This window comes from Sturnira hondurensis, unplaced genomic scaffold (assembly GCF_014824575.4).
Source record: "Sturnira hondurensis isolate 20B ecotype Veracruz unplaced genomic scaffold, ASM1482457v3 Scaffold0000880, whole genome shotgun sequence".
Classification (NCBI taxonomy): domain Eukaryota; kingdom Metazoa; phylum Chordata; class Mammalia; order Chiroptera; family Phyllostomidae; genus Sturnira; species Sturnira hondurensis.
This window is the reverse complement of record NW_028073511.1, coordinates 22,709,933-22,728,902: the sequence shown is the minus strand read 5'-3', so window position 1 is coordinate 22,728,902 and position 18,970 is coordinate 22,709,933. Positions and strand designations below refer to the sequence as shown.

General features: G+C 38.5%; 1 protein-coding gene across 1 annotated transcript in view; it reads right to left on the bottom strand.

Annotated features, from left to right (window-relative positions):
* MORC1 (MORC family CW-type zinc finger 1) overlaps nt 1-18,970 on the bottom strand; it is a 124,914-nt gene that overhangs the window by 58,937 nt on the left and 47,007 nt on the right. Inside the window, exons 8-12 of the mRNA XM_037056862.1 lie at nt 18,635-18,714; nt 17,879-17,952; nt 13,581-13,645; nt 11,015-11,158; nt 8,565-8,719 (exon numbers count right to left, since the gene is read on the bottom strand). Of these exons, the coding sequence (XP_036912757.1) occupies nt 8,565-8,719; nt 11,015-11,158; nt 13,581-13,645; nt 17,879-17,952; nt 18,635-18,714 (518 nt within the window). The remainder of the gene's footprint in view (nt 1-8,564; nt 8,720-11,014; nt 11,159-13,580; nt 13,646-17,878; nt 17,953-18,634; nt 18,715-18,970) is intronic.

The following is an 18,970-nucleotide window of genomic DNA, read 5'->3' as shown; positions in this document are numbered from 1 at the left end:
CAAAATTAGGAATCCCAAAACAGTTATGAAATCACTGCACCAGGAAAAGAACAAGCTAGAAAAGGTATTTAAATCAGGTTCCTGCCTTCAGGTAGCTCTGCATCTAAGTAAATTATTATATTCTATTTTTAAAAATCTCCTGAGCTGGAAACTGCATGTCCATTCTCAGGGGACCGAAAATCATGCCTCCTCCTCTGTTGAATATTGCCCTGTTTGCCATTAGCCTCTCATTTTTAGGTAAGCCAGACATTCGACCTTCCCTAAGCTGGTCCATAGTGTGAGCATTGACTATCTATATTCTCGACAGAGCTTCTGGGTTAGGAACGGCAAACTGGTCCCAAGTGCTAATTCCAATCAGTTGGTGGTGAGGCCTGTGCACTCTTGAGAAGGCTCATGAGGCCAATCACCACTTATCAGGGAGAGCTGCCGTGATAACTTAAGAGTCTGTGGTGCACAGGAGATGAGAGAGGACCAAAGCACTCTACTTCAACTCAAGGAAAGCAAGGCGAGATGTCTTCAGTGATGGTCCAGTCCCATGCCTTCTCTTGGCCCCGGGTGTGGCACAGTGGGGATGGGTCAGTCTCACTCTCCGGAGAGAGTCAAGGGCAACAGTATGTGGCAACTGCGGTCAGAAGGTCTCCACTTCTCCACTCTACCAGGAGCAGCCTAAGCTTCCCGGCAAAACTCCAGGAACACGCTGAGTTGCTCCAACCTGGTCTAGGCATCAACTTCACTGCCTCATCGGGCAATGTAGCATCATTTTCTCCTGCCCCATATCAGAGGTTTCTCATGCAGATCTCCTTACTGCAAAATAATTTCCAAACCACCAACCCCTTGACCTGAGAAAATGCATGATGACAAAAAAACCCTATAAATTTAGTAACACTTTTATATGATTTTATATTTTAGTGCCCACAACTGCATCTATACATGTTTGAAAAATGGTAGAGTGTATATGTGTGAGCCACGACCTTTTAGATAATAATTGGTAGACAGGGTCAAGGACTTGTAACCATACTCTGAGGTCCCCTGGGGCTTCCAGACTCCCAGTTCAAACCACATCCTTCTGTGCAGTGGAGACTAGCAGAGAGAGGGTTAGAGGCCTCATGATGAGAAACCTTCAAAGACAAAACCGAGGAGAGTGAGGTTTCTTCTGAATCTCCCCTTAGGAAGAAATAATTTTCAGTTTTCCTTTTTAGGTTATATTTTCAGTCAGCCATTGTCACTGTTTTACTTTGGACACACTCCAGTTTTTCTAAGTCTCTCCACAATGTGGAAATCAAAATATAACATGATAATTTAATCTGAAGCATATTCATAAAGAGTTCTGTGTTATCATGGGCAATAGTCTCCCCAGTTCTTGGGTTGGCAGAATTTATCTCTCTACCAGGACTCTCCTTACTTTAGTCAGACGTAAACAAACCCTGCCAACTGACTTTATGTTCTTCAGAGTCAAAAACTTTTGTTGTTGTTGTTAACACAGCTTATATTTAATTTTAACTGCATTGTTTTAAATTCAGGGTCATTAAATATAATGACCCTGAATTAAATATATATCATTATATATAATGATAATATATAATATACTATCTTCTTTACAAAGTAGACATTAGAAGACCAATAAGGAGAGTTTTGAGGTCTTGCTTCTGGTATGGCAGGGAAAAGTCAAACTAAGAATCAGAGTGTATTTAATTCCCCACAAAAGAAGGGTACTAAGCCTTTTAGTATTTTATTTGCAATATAGGTAAGATCCTCTGAGGTATTTTAGCAAGAAACTTCATTGTAGACATAAAAAATGTCATTATCATGATAATAAAACAAGTGCAATCAGAAAGAAAAGGAAGCATAAGTGCTGTCAATGGTGATAATTTCAATTACCAGGTGAAAGCAGTGTAAATGGATAAAATCTAAGAACGTGATTTCTTTAAACAGAAGTCAATCCAACCAATGAACTCTTGAACCACCCCGCAGTTTGCAGGGAGCTGGCCTAAGTAACAGTTTTAAACAGTGTATATTTATGCCATATAAATCAGGCAAAATGTCTGCATCACTTTTAAATTTTTATTTCTAATTCCTCGCACATCAAGCTTTTACCTAAATGCAATTTGTTTAACAGTATATAGAGGTCTGGTGTTGCATCTGTCAAATAGTAAAATTACCAACAATGTGGGCAACCAAATGGTAGACGAAAGGCAGTTTTTTTTACAGAAACATCAGAGTTAGTAAATGATGAAATATGATAGACACAGAATATAAGGTTTTGGAACTCCTCAGGGATCTGAGCATTCATCATTAACTGTTAGCATAATTAAAAGTGAGACAATCGAACGATGTATGCCTCCCCATGGAAGAACACGCTACTACTTAGGAAGCACCTTGCCAAAAAAACCCTGACCTTGGTCAAACTGCTGGATTCTACCATTTACAGAAAATTAATCAGCATGGAAGAATCTGTAAAACTACACCCCACAACGCAGTGAGCAAAATTTAGACTATAAAAACTACAAGACGACCAATCCGGTTTTTTCTATAAATAAATAGCAACAAAAACAAGAGAGAGAAAAGGAAATACGGAGATGGGTGAGAAAGGATATAAATTATAACAGGATATAATTAGAAATGTAAGCAATAAACTAGATATTTAGTGATGTTAAGAAAGTATTGATAATTTTAGGTGTAATATTTATACCACAGTTACATTTTTAAATGGTGTGCTTCTTTTATAAATATATGCCAAAATACATATAATTATACAGTTTCTGGAATTTCCTTAATAATTAAGTTGTGGAGGAACAGATAGAAATATGGATGAAACCAAGTGCTCAGGAGGTGATTACTGTTGAAGGTGGATGATGAGTTTATGAGTTTCATTATGATGTTCTTTGTAATTCTGCCTAATTTTGCAATTTCCCACAAATAGTAGTTTGCTAGGGCCATGTAACAAAATCCCACAGACTGGGTGACGTAAACAACAGAAATTAATTTTTTCGCAGTTTGGAAGGCTAGAAATCCAAGGTGTCCGTGTTTGGTTTTTTGTAAGGCCTCTTTCCTTGGCTCCCAGATGGCCACACTGTCCCCACATGCTCTCTTCTCTGTGCACACCCATTGCTGGTGCATTTTTTTGCATACAAATCCTTCTTCTTGTAAGAACACCAGTCCAACTGCATTGGGTCCACTCTAATGGCCTCATGTAAAATTAAATACCTCCTTAAAGGTCCTGTCTCCAAAAAGAATCACATTCTGAGGTACTAGGCATTGGGACTAAAACATAAGTTCAGGGAAGACACAATTCAGCCCATAACACCATAAAAAATATTTAAGAACAGCCCTGGCTGAGTGGCTCAAGTTGGTTGGAGCATTGTCCCATACACCAAAAGGCTATGGGTCTGATTCTGGTCCGGGAACATACCTCGTTGCAGATTTGATCCCTGGTCAGGGCCCACGTGGGTGACAACCAATCAATGTGTCTCTCTCACATTGATGTTTCTCTCTCCCTTCCTCTCTTTTTAGCACTAAGCATATCCTCAAGTGAGGAAATAAAGAAAGAAAGCAAAATCTAATATTAAAAATAATATTAAAGAAATAAAGTAGCATATATAAAACTCACAACTAATAAAAAGGAAATATTAACTGTTTTTGGCCTATATCTTCATGTAAACTTGTCTCATAGTCTCACCTTTTAATATTTTACATAGGCCTTCTCACTCAATGTATATCTCTAGGCAAAATGTATTTCATTTTTTTGTAGTAGCTTTCTAAGATCTTAGACACTAAAGTTCATCACAAGGTAAACACAATTTTGTTGTGAGCAATTAGCTACATTGAGCCACTAGAGTGTTATGAACTGAATGTTCTCCCTCAAAATTCGTATGTCGAAACTTACCAATTCTCATTGTGATGGTTTTGGAGATGGGGCCTTTGGGAGGTAATTAGGTCAAGAGAGTGGAGCTCTTGAATGGATTAGTGCCTCATACGAAGAGGTCAGAGAGCCAGCTCCCTCTCTTTCCACAACAGGAGGATACACACAAGAAGATACCAACCTCTGTGAACCAAAAGAGAACCTGCGCCAGGACACAGCCGCGCCGGCACCCTGTTCTCGGACTTGCAGCCCCCAGAACTGTGAGAAGTAAACCCACATTGTTCCCAAACCACCGGTTTACGGGCTTTTGTTATAGCAGCCCAAGCGAAGACATAAAGCATTATCGACTTTTTAGATAATCTAGACGATAGTATCCTTCACTTTAAAAACTATACACAAACTGAGAAGTTGGTATGGGTTAGGTGATAGCATAAGTAGGAAAATTTGTAACTGGTTAATTGTCCTCACGAGTGTCCCATTCCTACCTCGGTGGACCTCACCGGTGGAGGGCTAGGGGCTCAGTTTCCCTGATCCTGTGAAACAGGATTTAAATGAAATCATAAAGAAAATAGTGGCCAAACTGAACATCTCTGGAAAACTAGCACATTAGTTAGAAATCAACATTAAATTTCCCGAAAGGTCTTGACAAACTGAAAGGATGGGCCCAATGAGGTGATAAAATTTAATAGACTAAATGTATGACTCTACATGAGGGTCTAAAAACACCAGAAAATACAAGAAAATTATGACTTAATAAGAATACACATTAAAAATTTTATTATGAATTTTAATTAGTAATAAAGATGCTGAGGGTCAATAATGTGCTCATTGAGAGTTACTATATTAGGCAGTGTCAATAGAGTTATAACTTCTTAAGAGAAAGAGATGATCATCCTATTTTATTCTAGTTTTTTCAGGTTTCATCTGGAATTCTTGTTTCTAGGTGATATACTTTATAAAGTATAATGTTAAGTTGTGAATATATTTAATGTCATGTTAAATGAAAAACAGCAATACAACTGGAAATGTTAGAATAAAACAAGACTGGAGAGAGACAGAACATTTGTCTTTGAATATCTGGAGGGTCATCATTCGTGGCCCCTAGGAGGAAGAATCAAATTGGGCTGGCTAACTCCTCCTCATCCTTTAGAGAACATCACTTCTCAGGGGAGACCCACTGTGGCCTCCAGCCTGTGAGCCCCTATCACCGGCTTCCTCAGCACTCCTCCTCTGTGGGACACCAATCCTACTTCTAATTGCCAAATCATATTAGCTCTGCTGGATTGTTAATTCCCAGAGATGGTGTACAGTGTCTAATTTGTTAGTCCTGTTACACTTCGTGCCTACCACAGGTGAATGAAGAAAAGAATACATGAGAAATAGATTTGACTGTAATATGACAGTGTATTTTTAATACAGTTGTGTAGACATTCACAGGCTGCCTGAAGAAGCAGCAACTTTTCTTTCTTGGGAGGCCCTCACTCAGGCCATTTCAAATGGCGGTCCACTTGCCTGGGGCCGAGGTGGGTGAGTAGAGGGGACAAAGCATGGGGGGTGACTGCATTAAATGATTTTTAGCCTCCTTGCCAACCTCAGTGATTTGAGTTCTGCTCTGAAAGGTTATGCTTATTATAGCATACATTCATTTTAGTACATCAGCCATATTCTGATCCATTTTGGAAAAGTTTAGTAATAAGTTTCTACATGATTGCTTCTGTTCAATCTCAAATCTCATTTGATGTTTCTTTCTTTCCCTTCTCCTTCTGTCTATACTCCAAAAAGTGATGGCTAATATTTCTATTTTACTGTAAGGATGCATAAAACTTCAGAAAACACAGAAGCAGACAGTGAGATGAGGTCAGACTCAGAGACAAGGAAAGTATTTGAGATTCTTAGCATGAACTGTGCCGAAAGGAAATGCAGATTTGATAAATGACACAAAGTTATTACCTCTCCATTTCCCTTTCTGCCAATTCAATTTTTTTACAAGGGCCCAATTTTCCATAGAAACAGATCAGATTTACAGCAAATACAAAGATTGCATCTTTTATTTATAAGGCAAAAACCTACCCAACCTACTTCTCATTAAAATTGTGTGTCCTGTAATACTGGCTTTCTAAGTATTAGGCAAACATTTCCTGACACTTTGGTTGTTTCTGTGGGAACTAATAAGCAAAGACCTTGAAGGCCAATGTCCTCAGCAGAGTTCTGGAGACTACCAATTCTGACCTTGATTACTAGGTTCACTTTGATCATGAAGTTCTGGGATGAAGTTGTGAGAGGTGTGAACAAACACACACGCTCACTATCTTTTCTCCGCTCTGCCTTCCTTCTAGAGCAACAACTTTTGTGAGAGTACCCTCTAGCCCACAATCAGTTCATAGGTACATATGGAATTAGGAAAAGAATAAAGAATATGTTACAGTGATCCCTCACCTATCACAGGAATTACATTCCAGAGATCCCTGCAATAGGCAAAAATTCACAGAGTAGCGGCATTATATTTATTTTATTATTCATATGTATTTTAAGGCTTTATAAACCCTTCCCACACTCCTATAAACCTTTCCCACTCTCTTATAAACACTTCATATGCTCTTAAACACTTTCTACACTCTTAAACCTACGTAATTTTAACAACATATAAAATTCTATGTGGGTACTCACCAGTGAAGAATACAGTCATCCCTAGCTCTATCGCAGTTCACCTATTGCTGCTTTACTGTATCGTGGGTATAGTAAAGCCACAATAAGTGAATCATCATACAGTGAGGGATGACTGCATTACCAAGTAATAATTGAAATACAAATGTAACATTTATTTTGAATTTTACTACCTCCACTGAGGAGGTTTTGAAAAAATACTAGGTAGATAAGATAGGGAAAGGGAGTTACATAGGGAGTAGGTAAGACTGGCAAGTGATACCCTTCAGTGGAGAGTGTGGCTGTGGCGGGGGCTGGCAAAGGAGCTTCAAGGAAGCTCCCCACACATGGGATCGAGCGTGGCTATCCTGAGTTTCGGTGTGACCTGGATGGGGATCATTCCTGTCTCCTTTAAATTTAATGTCTGGCCCTTTCCAAAGACTTAATTCCTTACCTGAAGGATGAGGAAAACAAGACAGAGGTTACAGAGAAAATATCAGAAGTTGCACAACTTTCAAGTGCTTAACATTTTCCTTGCGTACCACATTATGCAGGCATTATTTAAAAACCAGAAAGTAGGTACTTGATTTTTACCTCGCTCTGTATATTCTTATGCTTTCTACAGCTTTCAGCAAACCAGTCGAATAATGTAGCTATTCCTATGTTTAGTATAATAATTTCACACATGTCTGAGAAAAAACTACATATGAAAAGAATATGCCTATGCTAAGCAAAAACTACATGGTTGTACTCTTCAGACCAGTACTTCTCAAACAGCACTTGGATGAGCACACAGATCACCTGGAGATCTTGCTAACATACAGACTCGAGTCCAGGAGGTCTGGAGTGTGGCCCAGCATTCTGAGTTTCTAACAAGTTTTCAGCTAGGGATGCTGGTCCACAGACCACACTCTGAGCAGGTATTAGAGAAAGACATGAAACCCCAGCTTTGGCAGGAAATCTGTGCCCTCAACCTCATTCTCACTTTTATTTTTTTCCCCTGAGTTCTTGCACTACTTCCTGTTTCACTGGTATGAGAAAATTTTAGGACCAAGCAGAATGTGTATAAAAGAAAAGAAAATATTCTCACATTTCAACCTCAAGAGGAAGAATAATAAGATTTCAAGTTGTCTCAAGGGTAGAGACATATATTTTGATACACATGAATTATACATACATCGTGCAAATCATTGAACAAACACACATTAGACTATTTCTTTCCATAAATGAAACCTTGTGTCTGCAGAGGTCACAGGAAGTTGATTTAATTAATGCACAGCATACCACCTCATTGTTCAGGTATCTCTGGAGAGTGAAGTGATCTGAATAATTCAAATTTTCCAGATAACTGAAGTTTATCTTTTTAAGTTTCCAAATATAATTATTTAAGTGATTTTTTTAATCACAGTCTTTCTGGAATTAACATATTCAAAACAAAGTTTAAAATATCTACAGTTACCCAGGGACTACAATGATTATTCTATGGCATGATATAACAATGCTGTAGGAACTACTCGGAGCTAGATGGGCTGTGCACTCTTAACACGGTAGAGCCTTGGATGCCCTCTCGGGGTTTCTCAGCCTATCTGGAGCAAACTCCCTCCATGATCAGCGGCCCCTTCATGCTGCTGAGTGCCCTCCAAGTACAATTTTATTCTGCTGCTTAATTTTTTTCATGATATTCTAGGAATATTCTGAGACTGGCTCTTTTATTGCTTCTAGAGAGAGGGGAAAGGAGGGAGAAAGAGAGGGAGAGAAACACCAACATGAGAGAGAAACATCATCGACTGATTGTCTCCTGCATACACCCCGACCGGGGACTGAACCCACAATCCAGGCATGTGCCCTGACCCGTGAACAAACCCACAATCTTTCAGTTTGCTGGACAATGCCCAACCAACTGAGCCACACAAGCCAGGGCTCCCTCGTGTTTTTAATTCAGGAGTTCTCTTCCAGGGCTTTGGGTTAGTGGTTACCTGAATCAGTGCAATCATTTTGGCTTAAAGAAATCACACAAGTTGATCCCTTTAAGCACCTCTTGCTGTAACTATTGCATACTCACTGATCCCAGTGTCCTTACAGTACTGGACCAAGAACCGTCCCAGGACTTTTAGAAGATGGTTATATTCTTGGACATTGAGAAATTCTTGCTTATTGTGTGACGGTTCCATGATCTCCAAGGGTACGTTAACAATTCCAACCACGCCTGCACCAAGTCTGGGAGAATAAATACACATAAATTTTGTGAAAGTTAGCTAAGGAGAAAAAGAAAAGGCAAATATACCCAGTATTGTGAAATCAATATTTTCAAAAATAAATTTGTTCACTTGGTCTGAACCATGCCAAAGTTTAACAAGTTATTCTACAATGGTGTCTTGTTACATAAATCTATGATGATCCCAGGTATGTTTAGGCTTTAGTACATCATCACTGAAATAATATGCCTCCTTCCCCAAACCTATCACCTTACATGGGGAGGCGGGCTGGGGGTAGGAAAAGGAGGTCTCTCAGCATTAAACACCACTAACAATGCCTTGCTGCAAGAAACTGACACGATCCTCTTACTGAAGCTGGCCAGAGAGTCACTGTCTTCATCCTCATTTCATGTGCCAAGTTGGACTTCTTCTTATCATTGCAAAGGTCCACAGGGTGCTCAATGAGTTCTACTAAGGGAACGTAAGGGCTGGATTATTCCCGATAGTAACAGGCATCTGCCTGTTAGCCTGATGGATAAATGTAATTTTTCCCATATTCTTAGCAGCTTGTGATGTATGTACAATAACTAGAATATTCAACTTAGATATATACTCTGTTTAGGGAAAGAGTTTCTGGACTCTAATTCTTCGGAGCAACCCAATGCCCTTGGTATGGTGTACAAATCAAGCCTGCCCAATTCGGTGCCTATCAAGTTTTTCACACCTTCCCCTCCCATGCAGCCCTCCCTTCACTCTTCATTCCTTAAGTCTAAATTAGGGCATCATTTCTCCCAGGAAGCCTGACTGGTTTGGTGTATTGCTCCTACTAAGTGCTCTTTTTGCACCTAATGTTTGCCTCTAGCATACACATATTTATTTACTCATCCATTCATTCATTCAAGCTGAGTACCCAGCCCTATTTCAGAAACTAGGAATATAGCAACAAACAGAAAGACAGTGTCCCATGAAGCTCATGGGACAGAAGCTCATGAAGCTTCTCTTCTATTGAAAGGTGACAAAGGATGATGCTAGTAAACGGATAAATGTACAAGATCATTTCAGATGGTGATAAGTGAGGTAAAGAAAATAAATCAGTTGCTGTAGTATGTGACAGATTGTGGGGGTGGGTTCATGGCAGGGGCTGATTTTATTTAGACAGTCCAAGAAGACCTTCCTGGGAGGGGACTTGAGAGCTAGTGCCTCAGTGACATGCTGGGACCAGCCATATGAGCTAAAGACAGAAGGTTCTAGGCACAGGAAATAGCAAGAGTCAAGCCCATAAGGCAGGAGCAAGTTTAGGACATCTGAGGAACAAAGAGTTTCCTGGTGTGAGGGAAATTCAGCGAGAGGGTGGGCATGGGTGGGGTGAGGGTGTCAAAGAGCCAGGTAAAGAACAGGTCACTGGAAGACCATGATAAGTAGTTCTACTCTACATGCACTGGGGTTTGAAGCAAGGCATGCATTGGGGTTTGAAACTAGTTTATCTTTTCAGAGATCATTCTTGCTGTATCCATACAATAAAATGTATATATTTATACACTCATCCCTTTCCCCGGACTATAAGTTCCTTAGCAAATGGCAATAGGTCTTCACCATCTTGTTTGCAGAGTTTAGTACAATGCTTGGCACACATGATATTCCAATACAAGTGCTTGTTAAGTGAACATATGAACGAACTGCTAATTCTTTAAGAGTGAGAAAGCAAGATGAAAAAGTTTCCCCTAAGCCATTCCACTGGTCACAGTTGCCTTGTCCAACTCCGTGCTTTCTATAGTCTCCCTTCAGGACTCTACATAATTCATGAAAGCAGCTGGTGGAGTTTCAGACCATTGGGAAAGCACCAGAATGTCTTGCTCTGGAATTCAAATAAGCTGTAGTGTTAAAAATATATGCTCATGCAGTTAACTGGCAAGAACTCATACATGAAAAGGCTACACAAAATGTTAACAGGGTTGTTTTATAAGACTGTGGATTTTTGTTTTCGAAAATTTCTTTCACATGCTTGCATTATTTTTAAATTGGTAAAATCCTGAAAACTTAACTCAAATAAATGGTTCAAAGAATGTTAAAACATCAAGTTGCTCAGAAAATGCATTGAAAAAAATTTCCAGAAGTGAGCTTCTTCCTTAGAGCAGGCATACAGCTCTACTGGTATTATAAATTAGGCAGATTAATGCCTGCGCGTTGATGGGAAGGGTGGACAGAGGATGTGACACCTGCTCCCATTATGATTAATCACTCATCTAACTCCAGAGACAGCATCTTACAGCAACCTTCCTCCTCCTGCCTGTGCCTCTGAAAACAAAAACATACTTACAAGGATTTCATTTTCAACTGCGGACCCACTTTTTCATGCATCTTGATCAGGCGGTTATTACTGTAAATGAACATCCCAGCTTGGCTTTGGTTTTCTACGTTCACTCCAAAGAACAGGGAAAGTGTCCTTGCTTTCTTTAATTCTCTATCATTACATTTAGAAAAGTTTTTAAAAGGCTTTATTAAATAAAAATATTCAGTTTACAAAAATGTGAATAATTAAACTCAGAAGGCAATTATCAAGGAATTATATATAAGGTACCTGGTATTTTGCAAAACCTAATGGGTATACTCAGTACCCCAGCATAGCCAAGTGTTTTACATAAACATATGGCCAATAACTGTAACCAATCAAACACAAGCATTCCTGGATTCAAAAACAAGTTTACCAATTTAAATGTACAAGAACTAGAAAATGCCCAATAGCTGTAAATGTTAACTGGCATAATATGTACATTGCAGCACTTTTGAGAAATGACGACTATTTTAAAATTCAGGTATTTCTAATGCTGGATGGGATTTCTAAATTCCAGCATGTCCTCAAGCCTCCAAATGTCCTACATCGGTCAGAATGCGCCAGAAGATATTCTTCAGCTTTCACTCTTTTTCCAAAGTCAAAGTTAATAAAGTTCACAAGGACAACAAATGTAAGCTCCTGTTTCTCGAACTCTGTCCTACTGCACTATGCATTATGTGACTTTTCTATTAAATGTGTAAAATGGAATATGATAGAAACAACCATAACAACAGGAGGCTGTTCGGAGCTCCTGAGAAGTGCCAGGACACAAAACCAGAAAGATGGACCTGGCTTCAAATGCAAGTTTATCTTTGTAGTATGAACATAGTCACTTGACTATGGATGAGTCACTTCGACTTTCTGTCTCATCTCAAAAATGGAAATACACCTAACTGGTCACACGGGATGCCATGAAGACTAAAAGAGATAATAGTAATATAAACCTGGAACAGATTAGATGCGTAGCAACTGTTATTTTCTTTTCCTAAGAGTGGCAGCAAACATAATACCTCCCCTCTACCCATCCTAGATCTCCTTTCATTCCACAAAAATGGCCTTTTCTTTTCTATTTTGTGACCACGAGATAGCACAAATGACATAAGATACTTACTGGACTGATTAAATGTATCTCGTTAAAGGACAATGATTAAGTTCTATCAGCCCTGATTGGTGTGGTTCTGTGGATTGAGTGCCAGCCAGTAAACCAAAGGGCCCCCAGTTTGATTCCCAGTCAGGGCACATGCCTGGGTTTCAGGCCAGGTCCCCAGTAGAGGGCAGGCAAGAAGCAAGCACACTGATGTTTCTCTCCCTCTCTTTCTCTCTCCTTCCCCTCTCTCTAAAAATAAATAAATAAAATCTTACAAAATAAAAAAACTATCAGCCCTTTTCTGTGGATATGATATAGAGTATATGACTTTCTGAGGAAGTTATTAACATGGGTTCATATTTATGAATTTTTAACATGTAGGGTTAAATATATGTGAATTGAACTTTTTCTCAAGAATGTCTATTCAAAATAAATATACTAGAAAATTAGACCCCCACTCTTTAACAAAGGAATACTATGTAAGGAATCCCAAAACAGGGTGTTACAGGATATGCATAATCACTTTGTGATATTAAGTGGCATACTGATTGTCTTCAACTTTTTTTAAAAAGCCTTTTGCTATAAAAATTTCACACCAACTGGCATTATTATTAATAAAATATGGGCTGGTTACATTTCATGCATATCATTGTGACTTCAAACAAGTCATCAACCAGCTTCTTCTTTCTGAAGACTTTAAAGAGGCCTTTGCTTTCCTATGAAAATGTCTATGTCATTTACTTAACAATAATTTTGATAAATGCATAATTAACATTTCAAATTTAAGGTTTTGGAAAAGTGATGATTGGTTACATAACACTTTATGGTTCATGAAATATAATGCTAAAAACTAGTAATTCTTCCCTAAAAAATTGTTTCTCGAACAAAGCTAATGCAGTTTTTGAAGTCTGACCTTACTTAAATAGCAGCAATCATTTCAGTTTAACCTGTTAAACACCTGAGCTGGAGAGCAAGTCTTCCTCACAAACATAAGCAATGGTGCTGTAACATAGGCTGACTATTTTTATCTAAACCATATATACATGTTAAACTTACTTGAAATATTTTCTATCTTAAATTTGAGTAAGTACAAGATGAGGAAAGAAACCAGGACCAACTTTCCAAAGTTTAATTGGCAAAGGACACAGGGAAAGTGAAGTTGTCAGTGGATCCCCTGGGAAAGTCACTTCTTCATTTAATCAGACACTGAACTATTTTTCACTCTGTATTCAGAAGTTTGAACATTATGTAAACATATGGGTACCTGCAAATATGTATTTATAAATACTTTATATTGATTATGTTGGTTGAGTGATATTGATCATATGATGCCTCTTTAAGTTGTCATAGGCTGAGAGAGAGAATTTTTCACAAAACCACCAAGTCTGCAAACCTACTCAGATACCAGAACTTGTTTTGGTACAGCACAGAGAATTCTGGTAAACAAAAAATCTCACATCTTACCTCCGTTTCTCTTGAAGAATCTTATGCTTTGCTTCCACATCTTCCAAAGCTTTCTGTATTACATCCTGGAGAAGAGCATTTGGTTAGGAGAGAACATTATGCTATTAAATTAAGGAGGGCTGAGTTCATATTTATTATCCTATTATACGAATGTTTCACAAGGGTAGCAGTGATAGGTCACATTGCCTAATGTGATTTTAGCACAGTAGATAATAAATACTTGATAAATGACTACTTCCAATAGCTAAGAAGACAAACTAAATTCCAGAGAACAGTTCTCTTGTTGCACAAATTCTGATGCCGTCTCTGCCTTTCAGAGAAAGAACCACGGCTCCCTGTAACCAGAAAGGTTTTCACACTGACTTCCTGAAAGCTTGGGAAAGTCACTCAATATACCTACACTCTGGCTTCCATTTGTGAGAACAGAAAATGCTGAATCACATAAGGCTTCCTTCAGAAAAATATACATACATAAAATTTAAAAATTTGGTCAGGAGCTAAAGGAAAATGCCTCCTTTATATAAAGTTTCTGATACACCCTAAACTTTCTCTCTCTCAAGAGTGCCTCGACACCAGTCCCCTCTTTCTTCTCTTTTAATTTGATATATTTGGTTCACGCACTACCCTCTCTCTAATACACTCCCTCTAGCCAGACAGAAAAAAATGCATCATTATTTCACAAATAAGAATATACTTTTAGAGGACTTCCAGTCAAGATGGAGACATAGGTATATCTGGCTTGCCTCTTCACACAACCACAGCAAAAATTACAACTAAACTACAAAACAACTATCACCAAAAGAACTGTCAGAAAATCAGGCTGTATGAAAGTCCAACTAAGGAATTAAAGAATTCACATTCATCCAGACAGGGAGAAGGTGTGGAAATGCTGACATGTGGAGACACAGAATGGGCAGTCCCACACCCATGTTCAGTAGACAAGAATTAGAAGGGATACCTCAGGAGTGAAGGACCTCAGCCCCACACCAGACCACCCAGCCCAGAGTTCTAATGCCAGGAAGATAAGTTCCCATAGCTTCTGGCTACAAAAACCAGCAGGGGGTGGGGGAGTTGAAGCACTGGAAGAAACTGCATGATTCTTAGGTGCCTTCTCCTAAATGGCCCACAACAAACTTAGGACTTCCACAGACTCACACCTGCTGGGCTCCGGCACTGGGGACAGCAGCTAGAAGGGCACCAGTGTTATACAGGGAGAAACTGATGTGTCAGGCAACAGGGCAAGTGCTGGGAAACAGCCTCCTCCTGGACAAAACTCCAAAGGCTAGGCCGAGGCTTTGTCACCTTTCTGAGCCCTCCCACACAGAAAGCCACACAAAGTGGCAACACCACAGCTGAGACTCCATGAACCTGGTTTACACGAGTTGCCCCACCCAGGTGATTACTGAAGGCTCCACCTCATCCTACTTATTGGTGTGATTTTCTACCATAGGCCATGCTGCTAAGACAGGGAGTCAAAGCAGCTCTATGTAATGCATAGAAACAAACACAGAGGAGCTGCCAAAATGAGGAGCCAAAGAACTATGGCTCAAATGAAAGAGCAAAAGAGAATTCCAGAAAAAGAACTAAACAAAATGGAGATAAGCAATCTATCAGGTGCAAAGTTCAAAACATTGGTTACCAGGATGCTCAAAGAACTCATTGGGTACTTCAACAGCATAAGGAAGACCCAGGCAAATATGAAGGTTACACTAAGTGAAATAAACAAAACTTATAGGCAACCAACAGTGTAGTGGATGAACTCAAGACTCAAATCAATAATTTGGAAAATAAGGAAGAAGAAAGATTGACTCAGAACAGCAAGAAGAAAAAAGAATAAAAAACAAAAACAAAAAGCAAGGATAGGCTAAGGAGCTAATGGGACAGTTTCAAATGTAGCAACATTCAAATCAACTGGGTGCCAGAAGGAGAAGAGAAAGAACAAGAAATTGAAAATGTACTTGAAAAATAATGAAAAAAAATTCCCTAATTTGTTGAAGAAAATAGGCATACAAGTCGAGGAAGCACAGAGAGTCCCAAAGACTCATCATAATTAAACACATTAAATTAAGACACATCATAATTAAAACGCTAAAGGTTAAAGATAAACAGACAATTTTAAAAGCACAAAGAGAAAAGTTAGTTGCCTACAGGAAGATTCACATTATTCTGTCAGCTGATTTCTCAAAAGAAACTGCAGGCTGGAAGAGATTGGCAAAACATATTCAAAGTCATAAAAAGCAGAGACCTACAGCCAAGATTGTTCTACCCAGCAAAGCTATCATTTGGAATCGAGGGGCAGACAAAGTGCTTCCCAAACAAGGTAAAGCTAAAGGAGTTCATCATCACCGAGCCATTATTATATGAAATGTTAAAGGTACTTACTTAAGAAAAAGAAGATCTAAACTATGAACATTAAAATGGCAAAAATTTACAAACTTTCAAAAATTGAATCTAAAACAAACTAAGCAAACAAGCAGAACAGAAACAGAATCATAGATATGAAGGTCACTTGGAGGCTTTTAAGTCAGGAAGGAGAAGGGACTGAATGGGGAAAAGGTGCAGGGATTAAGAAGTACCAACTGATGGGTACAGAATAGACAGGGGGGTGTTAAGAACAATATAGGAAATGGAGTAGCCAAAGAATTGTATACATGACCCATGGACATGAACTATGGGGGGGTCATTGCTGGAGGGAATGGGGAATACCAGGTAGAGGGGAGCAAAGGGGATACAATTTTAGACAACTGTAACTGCATAATTAGTAAAATATATTTTTGAAAATGCATTTTTAATATTCTCCACCCACTGGATATATAAAATGGGCATCCCATTTGATGGGTATAGCACTGACTGAACATTATTTGCACTAACTTAGAAGTAAAAAAATAAATGGTAAGTGGTTGGTAAGTATTTCACTTCACTTCAAATTCAACGACTCAACTGATGACAGGAATTTAAGAGGTCAAATGCCAAGGTCATTCTGCTTTCTTTTCTCTGTGTTAAGAAAAAAAAAAAAACAGTGTGCAACAGAGCAGCAAAGCGAGCTGGTCAAAGACATCCTTGCCCTTCCTGTCAGTACACTTACAGCGCAGAGCAAAGAGTGAGAGCTCAAGGTTAAGGCCACACGAAAGCAAGGTCCTGACCCATTAGAGAGAGTCTGTTTCTCTTGTCTCTCAAATACATAAAGCCAAGGAAATTGATTTCTTAGAGACAAAATACCAAAGGCATAAACTTTAAATCAATAGCAAGATGGGACTCACTTTATATATATATAAATATAAATATATAGGAATATATATAGGAATATAAATATATATATATAGGAATAAAAGTAAGCAAATTTGGGGAAAGGCATGCATAGCCTGGGGCACTACAGTGTGCTACTCTGATTTCATCCACGATCATGACCATTAGACATTAAGAGCTCTTCATCAGGCACACCTCTACCTTTTGAAAGTTTCAGAGCAAATCATGAAAAGAATTGATAAACTGAATCCATAGAAAAGGATAAAGGAAAAGTGAAGAAGGCCTTTTCTTCTCCAAATACATACTTATTCCTTTGTATGTATGCAAGTGTGTTTTGTAATGATTCACCATGTAGAAAGCTTTGTTCCATATTTTTGGTAAAATTTAGCAAACTTACAATGCATGTCCTGCAGTAATCAATATCCTTTTTCTCTTAGTTGCCCTGCATTGTAATTAATAATAATAGTTCTTTATAATCTATCTTACTTGTGGGTATATTGCAAGGACTACAGAGAATGTTTATGACTGCATGGAGCACCTCATATGAAAAGAGCTTTGTAAGCTGGAAGTACTGTTATTAATATTCATCATTATAGCACATAATTTCCAGCACTGGAAAGAAGAATTGCTTATTAGTATTCTCCCCGCTCTGCCCATTTATTTAGGTCCATAGGGAGCTATAATTTGAAAAGATATTTTCAAGGAGACTTGATAGGCTAGTTTTTTTTTTATCTGATAGCTTTTCACCCTTTTCTCCTTTTCTCATATTCCTTTTCTTTTGATTTTAAAGAAATAAGTTGTGATTCTCTTCCCATTGTTCCAAATTCATCCCATGTTTCATTCATCTTTGCTCTCTGTCTCAGCCTTCCCCCACTTGCTGAGCTTTGTCTCCTTTCTCTGCATTCATCTACTCTGTTTACCTGTGTGAAAATCAACGGAATCATCTGAGCTCGTCTGCATTTAAAAGTTTAGGAAGTAAAAGATAAAAGACAACTTTATTAAGGGTAATGAAAGGACACTGCCATTTAAGAAGACTATTATCTATGTCGTACCTGGGTGGGAGAAGACAAGTAAGTGCTGCCAGGCTGCTTTACCTTCATTTGTGCATCTTTCAGCGTGAGTTCAGCTAGAAGCAGAAGCAAAGTAACTATATCATGAAGTTCTTTTAAGCAATTTTCAGTGAGCATTCTCTACATACATAGCCACGAGCAGGGAGAAAGGCTCGTGAATCATCATCTCAGAAAATCCCGTATTCCATCCACAGATCTTAAACATTCTAAGTGTAGGCAGCCATACTGTCCTTCCTCTTAGACATGGCAACTTCAAGGGAATAAATATATAAGTACAAATGAAAAAGTCATTACTGAACGTTTGGCTACCTGAAAACTACCGAAATCCAAACACTTTTCATGGAGAACTGCTTCTCACTCCTGGATCACCGGGAACGGATGGCTCTGTCCTTACTGCGTGGGAAGAGAATGTGTAGAACATTCCTTCTCAAAGTGGATGCAACACTAGTCTCCAAAATGATCTAACTCAGCATCAGCGACAAAGGTTTCTAAGATATACCAAGCCAGTACTAAGTGCATACTTGAAATCTGTATCACACTTATAATAATAAATACCAATAATTAAATGAAACCAGAGAGGGGAACGTGTTTTATAAAATTCCTTAGAGGCAGAAACTACACTTGATTCATTTGGTCACTGCTGCAATGCTACTGCAGTATGCATCCTAGAACACGTGCACAGTCCACGTCTGTAGAATGAACGAACAAGAATGACGTAGGCCACGGGTAACTACATACCAATCTTTACTGCTTCTTCTGCCTTTTTAACTTCATTTTTAAATGCTCCTTTAAAAGAACATGTGACATACAGATACTTTCTGAAAAAAAAAACATAATCAAGTCACACTATCATTTTAAAGTATAATAAAAATGCTCTTTAAGATTACATACTCCTGAGATACATAATTAGCAAGAAAGATTCATACAGTAAGTTGCATCTAGCTGATAAATCAGAAAACTTTATTTCTCAGAAGAAAGTCCTTACCTTTCAATACTTGGAATGTTTTTCTTTTCTACTGAATTTATTGGAGTGACATTAGTTAATAAATTATATAGGTTTCAGGTGTACAATTC